At 34.3% G+C, this 22,157-nt stretch overlaps 2 protein-coding genes across 2 annotated transcripts in view; one reads left to right on the top strand and one right to left on the bottom strand.

Annotated features, from left to right (window-relative positions):
• LOC138319644 (autophagy-related protein 2 homolog B-like) overlaps positions 1-22,157 on the bottom strand; it is a 65,764-nt gene that overhangs the window by 38,157 nt on the left and 5,450 nt on the right. Inside the window, 7 exon segments of the mRNA XM_069262793.1 lie at positions 17,526-17,676; positions 18,416-18,680; positions 19,129-19,188; positions 19,551-19,664; positions 20,800-20,823; positions 21,083-21,271; positions 21,703-21,799. Coding sequence (XP_069118894.1) covers positions 17,526-17,676; positions 18,416-18,680; positions 19,129-19,188; positions 19,551-19,664; positions 20,800-20,823; positions 21,083-21,271; positions 21,703-21,799 — 900 coding nt within the window.
• On the top strand, positions 742-5,687 carry LOC138318342 (insulin-like growth factor-binding protein complex acid labile subunit). Its single transcript, XM_069260624.1, is given in 3 exon segments — positions 742-1,070; positions 2,687-5,482; positions 5,485-5,687. Coding segments are annotated over 2 exon segments (2,814 nt in total). The 5' UTR covers positions 742-1,070; positions 2,687-2,736; the 3' UTR covers positions 5,553-5,687.

The following is a 22,157-nucleotide window of genomic DNA, read 5'->3' as shown; positions in this document are numbered from 1 at the left end:
CAGTGTTAGTGAAAGGTTCCCCCTACCGAGGACAATAGGACAGTGAAAAGAACTATTCCGGACAGACTCGACAATGACCACATTTAGTGGACACAATTGATAACTCGTTAAAGGTGAACAGATTTCATTGACAGGATTGTTGTTTATTTCCACCTGAATGGGCGCGGCACATAGAGGCCCCTCCCACACCAGTCTGACCACACTGATAATATCTATTGATTGGAAACACTCACTGTAAACTGATGACCCTGATTTAATGGTTAAGTACGTCGGTGTACCTCTTGTACAGTACTTTTACTTGTTAAGCTTTGCAATCTCATATCTTTTAAAACCTCAATTTGAAACCCTTTCTTGTGCTATTATTAAAATGCATCTACTTGTTCATTGTAAGACTTTCAGACATTTCCAAAAATGTTTTTGTGAAATCTATGAAGATTCTGAAGTACTTTCTCTAGACTTATTATTCTGCTCTGTATCAATCAAAAAAAATTATGACAATGACAATGGATTTTTTAAATTTCCAAAATATATCTTGAATGTAATGTGAAATATTACTTGTATATATTTGTTCCTGATTTTGAGTACATACAGTAGCAAGTAATATTTGAATACCTTTAAATGGTAAAATAATTTCAGTTGAAGATGTTCCTTACAATTATAATTCATACAGGTTTCTGCTAAAAAAAATATGTGAAATATATCTCTATACATTAATTATGTATAGGTATCCTACAACGATTATCAGCCTATGAACAAGCCTGTACAAGCACCTGTGGAAATTCCAGCATACTAGTTTACAGGGAGTGATTATTTTTACCTGTACAGGTAAACTAGGACAGCCCAGCTGAATAGACCCGCCATATTGTGTGTTGTGTCTTACGTAGGCAGGTATTTCACATGACTCACCTGTTAGTGTTTGATTGAAACAGTACTCTAAGGTGGATTTACATTGATCTTAAGACTTTCCAATAACTTCATACGGATATGAACAGGTACCATCATATAGAATGGTCATGAGGATAACAGAATGCTGTGAGGATAGACTGATGACAAGATAGTCTATTCTACTGGTGAGTCTACAGCTATACTAAAGTAAACGGGTGTGTATTTGGAAACAATGTCTAGCATACCTATCTGTCTGTTATTTCACCTATGTGTGACAGTACTTGTACATACATCTCTGATTTACATTTTGAAATTTTTAGAAATGAATTACGTACTTGACAGCCATATTATAGTGTACGTTTGTCGCAAAAGAAAGCGTCTCTAATCGTTTCTCTTGATATACGCCAAAGGAATTTTGCCAGGCTATTATCTGTGAGATTGGAAATTCTGACAATAGCAAGCTGAATTTGAAGTAAAACTTTTGTGACAGTGACTGTATTTGGATATACATCAAACCTCCACATATACAGGTCACTGAAAGCATTCCTTCAACAAACTGTCAATTAAGGCAGAAGGAAGGTTTTGAAAAATTTTGACAATGATAAACAAATAAGGAATATACATATACGTGTAATTGCGAAAAGTATGAAAACTATTACGTACACAAATTCATCAAGTGAATTCGAAACTTGTAGCACATATCCCATAACTTTGATGCATAATAAGTATCTAATTTAAAAAAATACTTGATGATGTATCACTATGAAAAATACTTACCCTACAGGCGTAATTGACATAATCCTTATAAAGGGTCAAAACATCAAAATAGGTCTAATGGATATGTTTATTGCAATAAACTAACAGTATATACAATTTATATACAATTATGTGCAGGTGTACAAAAGTAAAACTGAAATAATATACCACAAAGGTACTGACAGGCAGACTATTGAAACAATTCATGTAATGTTTATTTATGAGTCAGGCAATTTCAAAATTTGATAAATGTTCTTTTTAACCTCTAATCTCATTTTGATTCCCTCTAACCACATATCAATATTACGTGTTAAATGTATTGACGTCTGAAAAATACCACTTTTTTAGTATTTATTGCATCAGCTTACAACCTATGTGTATGAATCAATTTGAACTCTTAAGTGTATATGTACTAGGATAAAAGGATTTTGTGAGTAGGCAATGCCTTATAATCCATTTTGACTGTTCTGTCACGGATAAGGATAATAATAGAGAGTTAAGATCATGTTGTTAATCATTGGACAGCTGTAATATGTATATAGGTAGGTAAAATATTAATACTATCAACCCTATTACACTGAGTCATCAACATAATTTTAAAACTCTTCTTCAATCTTAGCTTCTAATATGACAAAGATTCAAGTTTTAGTAAAAAAGAAATCAATGCTGAAAACTTTGGAAACTTTGAACCATTTGGTGGCTGAGTGGTTGAGGTCTCTGGATCCTATTTTGGGTGATTGACTACTCCTATAGACAAATTGTTTATTCTTTGGATTCCTCAGCTCTATATAATTAACGGGGGTCACATCCTTAAAATTAATGGCAATAGCTGTTAACAAAGGATGTTAAAAGTAAATTTTCTAAAGTTATGTGAGTTCTGTTTAATGAAAGAAAACTTTGTACCAGCATGGGTACAATGTTTGTTGCTTTAAATACACAAAGTAATGAATAATTTTGCAAGAAAATGCTCAAGATATTTACAAAGGTACATGTATACCATAGGAGTTGAATATCAAAATTGATACATTTTTTACTTGCGTTTCAGAAACAAAGAATCAACTGCAGAAACTTCAAAAAGACTACCTCAAAATAAAGATGTCTGCTCTCAAGGCTGTCACAGTTTCAGTGCTGTTATTCATCACCACAATAACAGTCACGTCTGCCTGTCCGATTAGTGGGTGCTCCTGTTTTCCCAGTAATGACAACCCCTCACTGCAGGTCATAGACTGTCGGAATAAGGGTTTTACAGAGCTTCCAGAAATAGTTGTGTCAACCGTTCCAGAGGCCTACTATGAATTGACTTTGAAAGGAAATTCCATCACCTCAATCCCTGATGGAGCATTCTCAAACTTAACACTTAACGTGTTGGATTTGTCTGATAACAAACTGCAACAGATTTCTAATAATGCGTTCCAAGGGTTAGAGTCTTTTCTGACAACACTCAAACTTGGAGGAGATAGACAATCAACTAACCCAGTAGCTCTTTCTTACACATTCCTCAATGGTTTGGTGGAACTTTTGGACCTTGATCTGAGATATTTCCGTTTGACAACAATTGATGGAAATACTTTTCCAACACTAGCAAAGCTAAGTGTTTTAACTCTTAGATCAATGAAAATCCAGAACATTTTATCTAGTGGATTTCAAAACAAATTCCCCGTGTTGCAAAATTTAGAACTAATAGGGAATGTGGAATTGGGAAATATACCTGTGACAGCGTTGAGATTTCTTACAACATTGAATCACTTAAGCCTACAGCAGAACAATATATCTATTGTGGCATTTGCTTCATTTGAGACTATGACCAATCTGATCAACCTGGATCTCTCCCATAATGAAATCTTAAGGCTTGAAGATGACTGTTTTAGAGGACTGTATTCTAAATTGGAGTACCTCAGCTTATCCCTTAATAGGCTAGATCAGAATCGTCTCGGACCCATCTACACAAACAGCTGGACTAGCTTGGAACAGCTGAACATTGGACTCAACTCTTTGACTGATATTCCGCCTGGGTTCTTCACAAACATGCCAAATTTAGCATACATCAACTTGAACAATAACAAACTTACAAGCATTAAAACCACCTATTTCACAGACTTACCAGTAATTCATATCCTCGATCTTAACTACAATCCAATCACAACCATAGAAGATGGATCGTTTTCTCAGCTGACAACACTGAAACATCTAGAAATGGAATACTTCAATAATGGGAACAATCAGAGACTTAACCTCACCACTGCTACAGTACAAGGGCTGGAGCATACACTGGAGATACTTAATCTATTACAAACCAAGCTGGTCGAGGAGGAGGCGTGGAAGGCTATCAAAGCGCTAAAACGACTGACCACACTGACCATGCAAAATTCCGGCCTTACAACAATTCAAGATTTCGTCTTCAGTGACCATAGTTATCTTAGTTACCTAGATCTAAGTAACAACCAAATAACTGAGGTACGACAAGCAACATTTCACGGGCTAAACAATATACTGGGTACCTTAAATATGCAGTATAACAGGATAACTGCTATAGACGAGTGTGTGCTGAAGGATTTTAATGTTCTTTTGCTACTGTACCTAAACAATAATCCCACCCACTGCAACTGTACCATGAAATGGCTGAAAGACTTAAATGATAATCCTCTACCTAATTCTTTAATAAATGAAGTGTTCTGTGCAAGTCCAGCAAACCTTGCAACCAGAATGTTGTTTAGTCTCACTGACCAGGAATTGGGTTGTGCTGAGTATGTGCCACCAACTTGTCCAGACTTGTCTGTGACAACCACACCAGCACCGCCACCGACGACCACACCTGCTCCAACTTTACCTCTCCCAGACCTCAGCTCCACCATAACTAGTACCACAGAGACCAGTATTACCATATCATGGAGCAGCGCTGACTTGCGTCTAGTCTCGGGATTCAAAATAAGCTACACCACATCGGGCGTTACCCAGGAGACACAGCCACTTGCCAATGATGCTACTTTATACATGATCCCATCACTGACACCTGAAACTACCTACAGAGTGTGTGTCCATGTCATTCTCACAGACCCAAGTCGAGCCCCAGTTGAAAGTTGTCATGACACTACAACACTAGTGGCAGTTCCAGAACTGACTGTTGGTATTGCTAGCACAACTACTACTTCAGTCCAAATGACCTGGATCATCAATAGTTCGCCTCTAATCACTGGATTTGACTTGACTTATTACAAGTTTGGTACCTCAGTTAATCAAGGCCCGATACCGATAGACTCCACCCGAAGGGAGTTCACCATTAGTGGTTTAGAACCAGATAACATGTACGAGTTATGTTTAGAAGTCCGCCTAACCGTTTCTAGGACTGTAATAAAGTGTGAGACCGCCACCACCAAAGTGGTTCAGGTCACACCGCCAAGTGACGCTGCAGACACTGGGCCAAACGCTGGGGTCATCGCGGGGGCAGTGGTGGGATGCATACTTGCTGTGGTGATCATTGTCGCTATTCTTTACATCCTATTCATTAGGAAAGGAAGTCCCAAACAGCCACTGCCACCAATACAACAGACATCTTTCAGCACTGCAGGTTTTCCAACAACAGATCATGCCAGACGCTTTGTCAAAACCAAACCAGCACAAAATGGAGGTGGAAAAGACATTCAGGTAATCTCCTCCGGTAAAATGGATCCTGAGGATTCCAGTCGAATATCGGGAGGAAGTTATCAGTTTCTGAATGAGGGACGAGTAACACTTCAGCCTGCTCCCTTTAACAAAATGTCCGGTGCGAATGGATCCAGCCAGGACTACATACCACCAGGAAAACATAAATATCAAAATGTTGGCTATAACAACTCCCCTAATCCTCCCTCAAAAAGCGATCACAGCTATATCAACACCCAACAGCCCCAGAAGGGCAGTGTGTACACAAATGACATAGACAAACGTCCTCTACCTACAGAGCCACATAGAGATGAGTTTGGATTTACAAATAAAGGTTTCAAACCAGAAGCGCCTGCAACATCTCCGAAATCGCCAACATCTCCAAATGTATACCATGAAATTCCTATCTGAAAAAGGATGTGTTATTTGTCTACAAAAGCTTTAATCTACAAGCAAAAATGGTAGTTTGGCCATGTTAGGGGATGTCTATGTACATGCCCTATACCAGTGAAAGATTGTGCTGCACGGATTAGCTAGATTCCAGTATATCTATATAATATACAAATAGATAGCGGATTTTTATCTACAAATATATATACATGGATTGGTGTGTATGTGCCACAATACTTTCAGGATTAAATACCTTCATGTGTATTTTATCAAGGATGTTCATATATGGAAATATATCAAATAATGGAATATTGTGAACAGCCAAGACGATATGATGGGATATCCTCATCCCAGTATTGGTCATTAGAAGTGCATGTACCCAGTACTTCACTACATAAAACATCTTGTGAACAGTACCTGTGAGAGGAAGAGTGTAATGACGTAAGCCAATGTTTACCCTACCAATTAACTTCAGTGGAACTAAACAATGTGTGTGGTAGAGGTATACAAGAACGACAAACAATGATGCGACAAATATCATGCAGGTACAGAAAGTAGCATTTGTTTGGATGTAGGTAACAACATTGTCGTAGATCCTGTTGAGTTTGACATCAGGGTAACAGCTATATTATATTCCTATACATTCAAACCTGTCTATAAAGATCACCCAAGGGACGCAGAGTAATGGTCTTATCCAAGAGGTGTTATTAAACAGGTGGTCTTTATACACAGGTGGTCAATAAAGGCAGGTTTGATTCTATATGCCCTTATTGTTTAAGGATATGTTTAGTATATAGGAACAGTGAATAATACATATACCACCTGGAATATACAAGGTGTGTAAGATGACTATATGTAGAGAGTACATGTAGTTCTCAAGGATGTCAATATCTATATAAATACTGTGATAGTTTGTACAATGTGCTGTGTTTAATCTCAAAAACAAAGGAGCTAATATAAAGTGTCATACTGTGAACCAGTTTTTTTTCCGTAGCTTCAGAATTTCATTTCAAAATCAGTTCGCTGAAATAATCATTCGCGGATCAGTTGATTTAATTTAAATACCTCTCAATATCACTAAAGTGGATATAAATTTGTAGAGACAAATTTTTGCAAATTTACCTTGATCACAAAATTCGCAAAAGTAAATAGTATGCAAAAAAAAAATGGTTTACAAGAAACTAAGAATGAAAGTCAGAATCAAACTGATGTACTTAAAATTGTTTCTTCGAAAAAATTGTATGTGGTCATTTATAGGTAAAGACATGAAAGTTAAAGAGAAATTTGAGATTCAAAATATTTGACAACATATAGTCATATCCCCATGAATGGTTGTACATAATGATGAATCAGATTACTACAATATCCTGTAAGTTACATATCTATAGAGCAGTACAAATGTGATCTCAAAAGAGCTTTTTAACTTGTGTGTAAATATTCATATACATGTATAGTGCTATTACAACGTTATTGATCCATAACATATAGCTTTATTTCTACCAGGTGACATTTTTGTTTACTGTTTATGTGCATGTGTTAATATTTAGTCAGAGAGATGTATTTCATATATATCGTTAGTTTATGTGTAAATATTCAGGAAGACAAATACTGTACAGAATTTGAGCAAGTTTTTGTTGTGTGTCTTAGAACAAAAGAGACTCATATATAAATACATATCAGGCATTTTCATGTAGCATTTGAAAATCAAAATATCAATATATAAAGCCTATAAGGTGCGAAAACATCTTTTATTGGATATTATAAAAGTATTAAGTATATTTATTGAAGTAAACCTTAACTGATTACTTGTTATGCTTTCAAAAATCTAAAATTACAGTAAAATATTCAAATGTACCATATATTCATAGAAGTTAGTGTCCAGTTTTTGTTGTAAAAGTTACTTGTTATAAAGAGGTAAATAAAAAACACTGACTGAATTATCAAGTTCAATTTAACGAAATGTTATAATGCTGACTAAATTCTTGGTGACTTGGAGTGTAAGTGTTGTGAAATGAAGTATGTCATATTACCCAATAAGGGGAATTACGTAACTATATGGGGAGGGATGCTGATAGGGGAATGGACCCTCCTGGTGGTGAATACGGTAATATATTGTTATGTTATATTTATCAGTGTTAACGAACATTTAAAAATGTGCCTTTTATATAAACAGTCCATCCAAACGTTCATACTTTTTCTGCAAACAACTGTTTTCATTATAGTGTATTTAAATATCAGCTGATTTATGATATCAATTTACATATATGCATGAAACAAAAATGACTAAGTTTGAAGAACTGAAAAGTTATGAATAAGCAACGAATAAAAAAACATTTTGAAAATGGCAGAATATATTTTTTCTGCCAGAGTACCCAGTTAAATATATTTTGATATTGTTGTGCATTATGATATTAAATATTATTAAATCTAATTACATTCCATGGTATTATTGAAATGTGTTTTCCCTGAAAATGATATTATACTTAACTGCAGCTTGTTCAAACTGGTGTTAAAATGATGTACTTTTGAAATATGTGAATAACATCTATACAGATCCTCGAATGTATATTTCTAGCTTCTGATGCTAAGATTATATTTCATAGGGGCTGTAGTGGCTTCCTCCTCTTTAAGATGTCCCCACATTTTATCACAAGCAGGTTCCACATTTGGGTCACGAGTTTGTAACCCACATGGGTCACTTGCCAATATGCATATCACATGCACTGACAAAAGGTTGGTGGTTTTTCTCCAGGTACTCCAACTTTCCCCTTCTAAACCTATCACATCCTTAAATGACTGTGGCTGTTAATGGGGTGTTAAACCACATAAACAAAATATGCTTAGAATATGTGCACTAGTATGTACACATACAGACACATGTAAATGTTTTATCTGATGAGGACAGCAAGTAGAGTAAAATATCATTCCAAGAACACAGTAATGCAGACCAATCAGTTTCTCAGGTTCTTCAAGAAACATATTTATTAAGTAGATGTACTGCAAACAGGCTTACTATAATGTATCAAAAAACTGCTTAATATAATTTTACATATTGATTTTTGGGCAATCTAACATAGACCACAGAAACAGTTCTGGACTTGATACTAACCTAGATATGTAGTATATAGTCGTTAGTTTTACCAAGAACATTTTATACCATATACAGGTAGTCCTAGCTGCCAAGGTGTTTATCTATAAGGGCAAGGCAATGATATATGACAATATCCATTATAGAGTGATGACCTATATAAGAATATGTTATATGGTATTACATACAGATGTTGGATGATATTCTATTGGTAGTGGTTTTATACTAACATTATCATTTTAAATGATATTTACAGTGTTTGTAATTGATATATGAGCACGTGCACCCACAAAGTATGGCCAGTGGGCAACAGTTACAGGCCTAAGGTGACCAGCCATAGCTAAGGTTTATATACCATGTAATGTCTCCATATGTCATATGGACACAGACATCTGGCCCACCAAACGTGTGACAGCAGAGCAGGTGATTTCTCAATATTTACTAAGGAATTAACCACAAGATGATTCAATTAGGCGTGACTACCAAACTATACATATATCTATAGACTAGGAACTCCAGGACATTAACTCAATATAGGTATATAGATTGGAAATGTTTAGGAGACTAATTCCTACTATAACAGAGTTATATAAAAAAACTTTTCAGTAAAGCTGCAAGATTTCTTCATTACAAAGACACCAGCTTTCAATTGTTATCATTGGTCAAGAATAAACAACAACAGTGTGTTGCCTTCAGCTGTGAACAAGTGTTAACAGGAGAGAAATAAGTATCTAGGGGCCTTAAGGCACACTCTTACATAAAATTCTGTAAATGTTGTATAATACACATACACCTGAATTGTTACCTGTACTCTCTCCTGATCTGTCAACCATATAGGAAATGGTGATTACATTGTACTTAAAACTGGGAATTTAAAGTCAGGTTTATAAAAGTGGTTGTGAGAGATTATGTTGTGATTGTTTTCCAGGCATAGAACTTCAGATAGAGATTTTATGTAAATATCTGAACAGTTTACATACAAAAGCACTATATATATACTCTCTATAAAGACATTCAATTCCTGTTTAACAATATGAAAATATATTTAGAATAATGTACAGCTGGGCAGTGGTAGCTCATTGGTCAATTGCAAGATGTCCTGACATATCATCACCAGCCCTCCACCTCTGGGTCGTAAGTTCGAATCCCATGAGCGAGTGGGGCATTTGCTAGGTACTGATCGCTGTTCTCCACGTACCACAACAGAGCTACTGATGTGCACTTAAAAAGTTTGAAATTAAAAGATTGTTAAATTATTTTTTATTGTCCATACATTTGTTAAGAGCATGAAGGTCAATGTCAATGGTCTGTATATCTAGAGTTCTGAGGACTAGGGTTCAAGTCCAGTCGGATCAGGTCTTCACATTTTTTCTCTTCCTGTTAAAGCTAATTAAGGGAATAATTAATGCAAAACTTTTGTTATCTGGTAATATTTCTATTTACAGTAAGAATTGATAAGGAATACTTTGTACCAATGTGATTTGTGTATAATTTACTAAGTATATATGTGTTATCACTGTCCTCTGTATACATGTACCTACCTGGTATACTTATTTTTACACAATAATTATGTATATATTGTATTATTACCTGACAATGCTACACAGACTTACATTCGTTATTGGAATTGTATTATTGATTGAGCAAATGTTTTCTGACTTAAACTTACTCTGTTATTGAAATTTAAACATTATATTGTGATCTATTTTATATTTTGAATTCTATGAATTTTCAAGTACAGCTGTACATGATTAATAAACAGTATAAGAAGATTTTCTGTTTTGTATCTATTTCATGCCATTTAATTCCCCTACATTTCATCATATACACTCTCCAATGCTCATGATCAGGCTATCGTTCCTTTATAACTTATGACCTATAAGGTTGCTGTATAAACCTTACAAGGAACACATGCTGTGGGTGAACCTCTTTAATAACCTCTCATTACATCCTGGACTTGATACAAACAATTTAAACGTCAAACCACAATGTATCAAGCTATCAATGAAATGTTCAGGTTTGATTCAGGTATTTCCGGAGAAGTGTATCCACGTGGTGTTAAATTAATGAGAAAGGGACCTATCCCGGACTATAAACCGTCCAATTACTGTAGTCATTTATGGTGGTTTGCACGCTTTCTCTGTCAGAACATGGATATTTATAGGTACAAAGTCTCCTGGACCATTGGCTACTTAATTAAGTCACCTGTACACTGGCTATTACCTGTGATGAAGTACAGGACAGTTACCTACATCCTGGCTGGGCTATATATTTACACATGTACATGGACAAGTCATTTCATTCAAACACTAATATGTATCTATACAAATCTAACAAGTTATGATCAATGACCAAACAATTCTTGAATCCAACCATTCAAAAATTATCAATGTAAATGTCCTCAATAACAGGTGGATGAAGTCCCATAACAATAAGGTGGACTTAAAAAAAGACCTAGAAGTGGAGGCATGTAGAATGTCACACCTTAATTCATATAATGTGGACTGGAGGGAGAGTGGTAGAATGTCAACACCTTAACCACTAAGCCACTGGGACCCATAGAAGTGGAGGTCTAGTGGTAGAATGTCAGACACCTTAACCACTAAGCCACCCAGGGACCCAGAAGTGGAGGCCTGGGGGCACCACCTTAATCACTAAGCCACTGGGACCTAGAAGTGAGTGGTAGATGTCAGCACTAACACTCAGCCATGGACCAGAGTGAGGGATGTCAGACACCTTAACCACTCAGCCAGGAGGGATAGTGGTAGAATGTCGAACCTAATCACACTGAGGTGGAGGGAGAGTGGTAGAATGTCAATACCTTATCACTGAGCTACTGGGACCCAGAGGTGGAGGGATAGTGATAGAATGTCAGATACCTTACCCATTCAGCTATCATGGTCCAGAGTAGGAAGGTTTAAGTGGTACATTCATCACAAGCCAAATAGGAGTAGTGTAGTGGGTTTTAGTTGTCAGTGATACAGCTCGCTTCTATCTTTGCTTAGTGGGTATTTCCCTTAAGCTTAGTCGGTAGAGCAGTGGACCAGTAAGTCCTGACCACAGGTTCGATTCCATATGGTGGCACACTACTCTCACTCTTTATAGTACCATGGTCTAGAGCTGAGGTGGAGGTAGTGCTAGGAATTCAGACACCTTTACCACTAAGCCACTGTAGCTCTCAAGTAACTAAGAATGAAACAATTTTTTTAGTAGAAAAGTGCTATTTCTAAATCGTAACACCCACTTCCTTGAAAAGTATAAAATATTTGAATACAATATCAAAATATGTGTAATATAAAATGTTGGTAAGTAAAGTAAAGTCAAGTAAAGTTAAGCTATACAATTTATAAATAAGGAGGAACAGCTTACAATTCTTGAAGTATCATTGTGGATACTTCACCATGAGGTCAGAGCCATAAAAACCTCATGGAAATTGTAAATTTATTTAAGTTTAAACCTACATTGCTAACACACCTGTACAGTTACCTTGAATCATAAAAGAAATATGATGACGCATTTAAGTTCCCCGAGTTACCTTCTCGACAGTGACATGCAACAGGTCAATTGTGGGTTACATACCATTAAAGACATATTTTGACATGATACCAAAAAACATTTCCCTCCGAGACATCTTATAGTGAGTTAACATAACCATCTTAACAAATAACACTTAGAGGAGTTCACAGAAAAAAACATCAATTCACCATCAATTACACAAAATGTCTTGTTGTCAGCGTTTAAAATGTAATTGATCAGATAGATTAGAGGCTATGATAGGAATCAGGGGACTTTTAGTTTTATATCCTAGGGCTTTTTTCACTCAGATACACAAACTAGCTTTCTCTCACCTGACAGTGATATAAATCCTACATCACACATATACACTACATCACATATACACCAGTAAAATGAGTATTCTGAGGACTTATTTCAGTTATCTATTGGAATCTCCTTCATACACAAAATGCGGATGTGAATTGATTTTTTGAGAATTGTATACTCTAATTATCATAAAATCATGATTGTCTATGACTAAGATTCTACCAATATAATGTGAAGTCATACCTTTCCTAGAACCGGATATAAGAGTAATGTATAAGAATTAATAATTTTTTTATTTTTTTTTATTTTTGAGAATTGTAAAGCCTGATAGTCATAAAACCATAATGATATATATACATATATATATATATATAGGATTCAGTGATAAGACTGCATGAACTAAATGATGTCATATACCTTTCCTGGTACCAGATATGAGTAATGAATACCTGGGTAAGAATAGATTTTTTTTTGAGAATTGTAAACCCTGATAACCATAAAATCATGATGATGTATATATATAAGATTCTACCAGTTCTAGGTGATGCCATACCTTTCTAAGTAGGTGTAAATATTTACAGGGTATTGAAACGGAAAATGTACACAAGAGACTTTTCCGATTCTCAACATTACAGTGTGGGTAAGATGTTTACCTGTATAGGACTTTTAAGTACAAAATGTGACTATAATGTTAACGCGACAACAGATCTCGGTTACATACCCGCACACACCCACACTAAGAACACCCCATAACTGGTATTGACTCACTTACCTTACTGACTGTCATAAGATTACTTCATAGGTCAAGGTCATTGTATATACTGGGGTGTATCATCAGTTTTAAGGTTTTAAGAATGAGTAGATCACAGGTGGGCTCAATTAATGCTTTAAATTTACCCAGCCTATAAGTGGAGATATGTAGGATGTTAAGACATTGGTCACAGTTAATGCAGATATACAAGAAATTATACATACTGTACTGAGTAGCATTTAACTTGATTAGTTGTGTAGATATACCTGGTAGCTAGTGCAATGTTTTCATTGTGACCTTTATAGCTTTGATGTTCATTTTTTGATAATTTAAATAACAGTAAAACCTGCTTCAGCGGCCGCCTCTATATAGAGACCACTTATTTTAAAACTGCTTTTTATTCAAAATTGCTGATTTCAACACAATTGGACTTGTGCATACATAAACACCTTTTTTCTTTTCTTTGTCCTTTAATAGCCATTTTAGACTTAGTACCGTATATATATATATTTTTTTATCAGAAATGATCCTGTGTCTAGATCATATACTGGACAGAGATTTATTATTGAATACTGCCACTGGTTTATATTTATCCCATTGTGTATGTTGTGTTCCTGTCAGTTTTCATTGATTCACACACAGCGCCAAAGCTACAACAGCTGCTGAACGATTTTCTCGTTACCAGGTAGCTATTTTTAAACTTATCTAATAAATCATAATTTGCACACTGTAAAGATAATCTTTCCATTATTTGTATTAGGGATAATACCATGCCAACCAGGTGTGAAACTAGCAATTATTTGTGTCAACACCTGGTAACCATGGTTACATGTATACTGTTTATATGAGTCATGTGTTGATGTGACCTCGGGCTGGCAGATGTCCACTGCACAAAGTCCTACAAATCCTGGTTTTTCCGAATCCTTGACCGTCCGTTCACAATGATAAATATACATATAGCAGTAAGGTGATTCAATGACTATTTTTAACTTGATGACACATGTTACTTGCCCTAAATAATAGATCTAAACAAGACAGCCTTATATAAATGGACCAATAAAGTTTGGGTTATCAAGATTGACACACATTCTGAACACAAGTGGTCAGCTCATCCATTGATTTTGATAGTTATGTATTTATAATGATATGCAACTAAAATGTTTATGGCGAAAATGAAAGTGAAACAAAAACTAAATATAAACTGATTATAAGGTAGCATTTTATGAATCATATATGACTTTAAATGAAATATAATTTACATGATTGCATAAAAATAGGAATATAATTTTTATTGCCAAGCTAAATTTTGTGATCATCAATGAGAAATGTAGCTGAGGATTGTAATGCAGTCATGTAGTTCTTTATTACTTGTGTATAGTTTTGATTACAAGTAGAACATGCAACATCAAAGAATGCAATATCTTTTTTAGTAGGATGCCGCATTGTACATGTATTTCCTACTAAAATATTTATGAACTTCCTATACGGTAGCTGATCATCTTTATGAAGCTTTGCCACTATCAGAGAACTGTAACAGTTGCATTGATCACCCTTGATTAATGAGCCAGTAGATATATGGTGTAAATGTTGTGATCAATAGATAGGATATCGTTATGTAGTAGTGATAGTACACTCATCAGTAGGGAATTCTATCGACAGCTGTTACTCGAGGACCCCACCTATATCTTCATTACTGAGGTACCCCACCCTTCTATGATAATTAATTCAATGCAATTTTTAATTTATTGGCTAAAACAATGAGTCACTGATATATTAGCTATTTTAAATTTAATTCCTTCTATAATTTTTTCAGGTAAAAATATCTAATTTACTTAATACATTTTACTATTAAAAGCATAAAACAATTACGATTTTTTACATGTCAAAATAAAATGTTACTCGAGATTAAGACTAATATAAGAAAATCACACTTGTTTATGTCATTTTTGCTTTAAGGAAGTACAGGATGCAAAGGTCAAAATCAAGATAATTTACACGAATAATCTCCATATTGATATATTACCTGCATCTCTTGACTTAAAACTGTCATAATTATGTTTAAAACTTATGAATGAGGAATTGCAAAATATAACCTTGTCTTTAAAGCTTAAATATTGCAAATATACAAGTACCTCATTTACATCAAACATACAAGTACCTAATTTACATCAAATATACAAGTACCTAATTTACATCAAATATACGAGTACCTAATTTACATCAAATATACAAGTACCTAATTTACATCAAATATACAAGTACCTAATTTACATCAAATACATTCTATCATTATAGAATTTGGAAAGGATCATTTTTTTAAAACAGATTTTCCACAAATTTCAATGTCTGAAGCAGGATAGCTAGCAGATGTTATCAATAAAATATAATTTGTTATTCAGTGACTGATGATATCAATATACACTTGTATCTTTAAAACAAATGACAAAGATGTCTGGGTTTGACAGATTTAACTCAGGTTTATGTGCACACTAGCATGTAAAATATAACAAATGTACAGCTCCAAGGCAGACTAATGCATCAATTACACTGACTGAAAACCAACAAAACCTAAACTTTCATTATCCGGACGATTTCTAGATTTATACAATGCTATCATGTATACGTATGATAGAATAAATACCTTCACAGGTTGTATGAGGTCATGACATTCTTGCAATTTTATAACCAGTTCTTTTATAGTTATATCACTTGTCAAACTTCATCAATTTAGTCTTTGATACATATGTCACTCATTATTTTTGTTATCTTATTCTATCATCATTATCCCTTGGCAATTTTTTTTTTATGAAGAATTTTTCATTTGAAAATAATCTTAAACTTCTACGTTTCTGAGACAATATCTTCAATCACATTCATTTAAATTTTGTAATCACAGAGATTTATATCATGACCGATCGTGCAACCATGGAATCAAATTAAAATGTTATAATATCATATTATATGTTTCTTTTAATAATTGATTATCTTACAATAAACCATGTTTATAACTAACACACCAATGAATTCATGGTTATAACATTATAGTACTTATTCCCCATCTGGGTTCCTATGTAATGTTAATGATACGTGAATAACAACCTATGTTTATAATGAAACATTTTCCGTTGGTCCACAGATGTTTGTTGTAACCATGTTTTGCTGTACATATTATCAAGCCAAACAGAACAAGAATGTCATGCTAATATGTCTTTACTCAAGCCCTAGCTATTGATGAACATTCTACAACAAAGTGGCTGAATCTAAATACAAAGTCCAGCAGGAAGTATGCTAAGATTATGTGCTGCAAACTAAAATTGATTGAAGCATGACTAATTATATGAATGAGGCAGAAAGTGAAATTCAAGTAGAAATGGAATGATAAGAGGCAGAGTAGTGTGTTACATAAGCATTACAAAGTAAATATACCTATCAGTAAGCAGACAATGTGTGTAAAATCACTTGGAAATATTAGCCATATCAAACGCTTTTTGCTCATTTGACATGTTATTTTTTTCTTCTTTTCAACGTTAACACTGACCCAGGACACTCATAATGTTATTAAGCAAGTGAACTGTAAAACTTTTATGTCAGAAACTGAAACACAAAATTATACTTTAGACTAAGAGAAATCCCTGCATTAGGATATACCAACATAGACCTACACTGTTAGCTTGATCACTGTTGCATTAAGGCATTAGTAGTTGTCTCCCTTCACAGTACAAATTTGTTTTTATTAATACAATTAAGTTATCTCCCTTTATGCACAAGTGTATACAGACAAAACATTAGTAATTGGTTGAATGAGAAGAAACAAAGGCCAAGAAAACAAATAAATTATAATTCATTCATAATTCCAGCTGAATTATTTAGACATTTAAAGGATTGGTCTCCATTTCCGTACACCTATAGCATCAAGCTATAGACTGATGTAAATTTATGATCTCCCAACAACCAATGCTCAACAGCAGCAAATTCTAACTATTTAAAATCTGAACAGCTGTTCAGGACATTGACATTAAAGTATTTAAAAGAAAAAGTTTCATGAACAGTAGACACTGCACAATTGGTGTAACCTAACCAGTCCTTGTAACAAGTTGAACTAACAGCAGTGAAAGAATACATGGTTGCTGAAAAGCTTGAAGTGGAGCTGAGCGAAATGGCTTTTGTGAAAGAATTAAAGAGAATAAGACTAACCTCGGTGTACTCTGGTTTCATACTTTCATTTCTGCGGTCAAATAGACATTCAACAGCCTCAAACAACCCAATGGTGAGTTCTACTGTTGTACTGTAATGTGTTGGTACAGTCTTCTCTACACAGTCCAGGTTCAATGGCTTCCCGACAAACCTGTTACAGAAACATTCACATTGCTGAGGATCCACACAAAAAAAAAAATATAGAGAATTTTAAACTTGAGAAGAATTTAAACTATTCAGAAGAATACACTGTAAGGCCAGTTGAATAACTTTTGAGTTTACTGTAGATTGCACTAATTATAGACAAATTCAGTACTGTTGATAATATGGCCTTGGAGATAATGTGCATATGCAACCTCCTAAAGGAAAAGATGTTACCCCAATGTATTTCAATATAAATTTTATTTTATCAATAGGCAATTATAATAAAAAAAACAATTTTTCTACTCTAAGAATCACAATACTTAGGATTTTAAAAGATGTCCCCAAATTTATTATCATTTATGACAGAACATGTTTGCAAACATCAGAACAGATATTACATTGCAAGAGAGTCAAACATATATGTTCACCAACAAATAAAACTGTTCAGATTTTCTATACTAATCATAATACTTTATACATCAGATCAGACAAGAGTAGACACTACATGAACATTGAAACAGTTTCTGTGTATTTCTCCAAGCCCCCTGGCCGGAATGGCTTGAAACCAAAAGCCCCAATTTAAGTTAAAACTATAGCACTGTGTATTCAAAATGGAACAATTTGACTTGTATCTGTTTTTGAATTGAGTTTGTTTCAAGAAATAGGACTTGATATAGCATTTAGGAAAAGGCATTATTCTGTTACTGTGTTTACATGTACAAATCATGCTGTACATAAATACGCACCTAAGGTGATCGCAGTGTAAGGCTTCGGCGAAGTGTTTCCGCATCTCTCGCAACTCACTCTTACCAGCAGGAAGGAAGGTGAATACACGCTTAAAGAATGAGTCTGAAATCCCCTTCATTTTGTTTTTCTGAGTGGAGTGCTCACTGTTTTCGCCGAGGACAGGGCGTGGATTCTCGTGAAGGATGGATATGGAGAAGAAAGTGAGTCTAAGGTGATAGCGGCACAGCTCCGCGCTCGGGTCATCTAGGATTCTCTGTAGGGTATCTGAAAACAAAACAATCGTAATCACTTCATACCTGTATGTATGCAAAATGTAATATAATACCTGTAGTCTGTTCGAGGTGAAGGTAATTATGATACACAAATTGACAACATAATTTTCCTGAAGAATATGTCCCAACTACCAAAGACCACAGAAATTATGAAACAGCACATATTATACATCAATCATAGAATAGACATTAAGCCTGAAAACAATTAGCTCACATCATTTAAAATCAAAATTACATTTCACAGTGGAGCTTATCTGCATTGTTAACATCAATAGAATCATTTCCACTAGACATGAGATCGAGTGAGCCAGCATTCCTTCACCTTGAGGACAAGGTGACCAAATGTTATCCGTAAGCTGTCAGATGAATATGACTTTGTGTTGTACCATGTGTACTGAAGCAGTGGTGGATCTTTCTGATCACAAGTATAAGGTACTTACCTTTTGACTTATAATGGCTTGGCTCTCTGCGAGGAACTCGGCTGCTGGTAGGTTGACGACCTGTTTACCAAAGGAAAGATTAGCACAGTCAATTAAAAGCATATGCAGTACAACATAACCAAATATTGGAACTATGTAATCCTTTCAATTTTTTCAGTTGCAATTAAAACTCAGGCTTTTGACCTAGCAACATGGGAATCTGATCTGCTGACGGTATGGCAAGTTTATTACTTGTCTAATTATGACCTGTAATGCTTCAAAATACTAATTTTAATAAAAATTTTAATCTTTACATACATTTTAAAGAAATAAGCATTTAACTTTTTCTTCAATTGGTGTATAAAATATCCAAATTTTAAGTCAAGAAAAAAAAATTGATGGTGGAGTGACAGAGGGAATATCAGAGACATTTCAATACTTACATGTCACAGTGCTGGCCGTTCTATTGGAGGTCAAACTAAAGTTACTAGATATTGATGATTCCATGTCTATGCTCTTCCCTGCAGGATTAAGGGAAAAATAGCAGTCTTCTTCATCTGAAACAAAAACACAAAAAATTAACATTATTTTTGAGCAGCTTGGCTAACCTTATTATTTTATATTTTATGAAAAGCATTATAGCTATGATAGAATGTTTATCAAGTTTTCAATTGATTTTCAATGTTTTGACATGATTCTTTTCAATTTCACTCAAATCATTAGAAGGCAATTTGCCAATAAGGTTTTGCATTAAACTGAAATTTTAAATTGAATATCTTCTTGGCAAATTACTATTGCTAATCTGAAAAGGATAGATAGAAATATATCAGTGCAAATTACCATGGGTAGCCCTGAGAACATGGAAATAAAGGTGACACACTTTCTTTTGCAAAACTCTATTTCAAACTTCTTAATTCATCAATGAAATACACATTATCAAAGAATATTAATATCTTGGTATTCTTTTCAAACAAATGATTAAATTTATTAAAAGAACAAGCAAAAGTATTGCATATAACATACGTCAAGTTTGATAAATAGTTATCTAAGTATATCAGGAAACAACTGACAGAAAGAAAGTTTAAAAATTTTTATACTGAATGATAGAAAAACTTTTGTAACAATTTAATAGTACAGTATTTACTTTGAACATAGGAACTAAGTACATAAAATTTAGGTAACAGATGAAGATGAAGACACACCAGGCTTGGTGTTTTAGAGTGAATAAAATGATTGTATGAAAACTGTGAAAGTATCATAAGGTTGGATGTGTATGATGTGATATGACAATCATTTTGATATTGTGTTACTTTAGTGTGTAACTGTGTCAAGCTCGAAGGAGAATGCCCAGGCAAAGGAAGAGGTAAGTATTTCATTCTAGCAGACAGAGATCCAATATCATTGCGATTTTTTTCTGTGATGTTAAAGAGACATACAATATTACAAACAATTGTCTTTCTCTTCTGTTGGCATGTAAATGTACATGTATATCATAAAATTTGACTGTTAAAATGCTGTTTGTGTAGAGTTAGACAATGGTATAACAGTAACCGATAAAGATCTTCACAAACTATTATCAATGTTTAAGAACTTGATCTACAAGAAATCCACATCCATGAGATTGCCACTACAGAGGAGAATGCAGGATGGGATTAGCGACCATATCACTTCCGTAAAGGATTGATACTTTACCATAAAATGATTTATAGCTGGAGGCTGGAACAATCAAATACTATATTAACACTGAATGACAAACCTTGTTGGACCAATTATAACTCAAGAAAAACACTAAAAATATGGCATCTGTTGTTTGTTGTATTCCTATCTAAATACTATAAATCAAAGAATCTAGTATACATGTATTTCAAACCTTCAATTTCTTCTTCAAACTCAAAACTAATATAAGTAATTTAGAACTTTGTGATATGTTTTTATGCTAAAAGTGGTCATAAAGATGTGATGATGAACCACTGACCCATTGAGCTAGTCATGATGTCATGCATGCCCATTAACGGCCTAGACTCTAACGATGGTTTCTTGTGAGACTGGACACGCCCCTCCATCATCTGTCTCTGAAGTTCTCTCTCGATTCTCTGCATGTCCTCATCAGACATTGGCTTGTTCCTGTTTCCTTGATGACGTCTCTTGGCTGCTTCATTTGTACCTGTAATGGGGATTACACAGACTTTGTCGGCATAAAGTCAAACATGCCTTGTAATATATCACAATCAGAAGGCTTGATGAGATCATTAAAAATAATATTTTTTAACATATAATTAGTTAGTTTCATTTTCAAAAACTACAATTAAGTATGTCTCTTTAGTATTATGAATTACTATATTATAAGATAAATCCTTATATAATGTTTTCTTGTCAATGTGACCATTCAAATGTTAATGTTTTCAAATTAACAATATTTTGTATTATATAATTGATGAATTGTAAAAAAAGAAGACATAAATCTTAAAATAATGAATTTTGTTTTAAAACTTCAATTATCTCCATGACATCTGCATGAAATAAGGATGAGACAGACAGGACAGACATTGTTGAGAGTACATGTACATCATTTTACGGCAGGGACAAAGAACAAACCTGGGGAGACAAGGCCTTCCATAATCTCCAGTAGAGAGTGTACTTGTCTTGGAGCTAGCAGGATGTGTAGGGCACCAAGCTCCACTTCTGTCTCCAACTAGCAAACACAAATTTAAAACAATATCTTCCTGTTTTCTATACATCATGATTGTTTAAGATCTTAACTTCAACATCATTTAGCAAAACATTTATAACGAACCTCTGGGGACCAAAAAAATAACTCCATCATATCAAGCATAGACCATTATACACATATCAAATACCTTGTAACATTGAAGGGAATCAAATGAAAATTACTATATTACAACCATGAATTTGTTGTAAGCATGTTTGTTATAAATGTGTTTTAATGCATACAGTTGAAACTAAAAACTTATTGTGAAAGATTAAACAAGGAATTTATTGCTTGTTTTGAAATATTTTGTTGCTTCCAATCGATCTTTGAAAGTAGTTTT

This window comes from Argopecten irradians, chromosome 3 (assembly GCF_041381155.1).
Source record: "Argopecten irradians isolate NY chromosome 3, Ai_NY, whole genome shotgun sequence".
NCBI classification, from domain to species: Eukaryota; Metazoa; Mollusca; class Bivalvia; order Pectinida; family Pectinidae; genus Argopecten; species Argopecten irradians.
The sequence above is the reverse complement of the archived record's forward strand: the minus strand, read 5'-3'. Positions and strand labels throughout refer to the sequence as shown.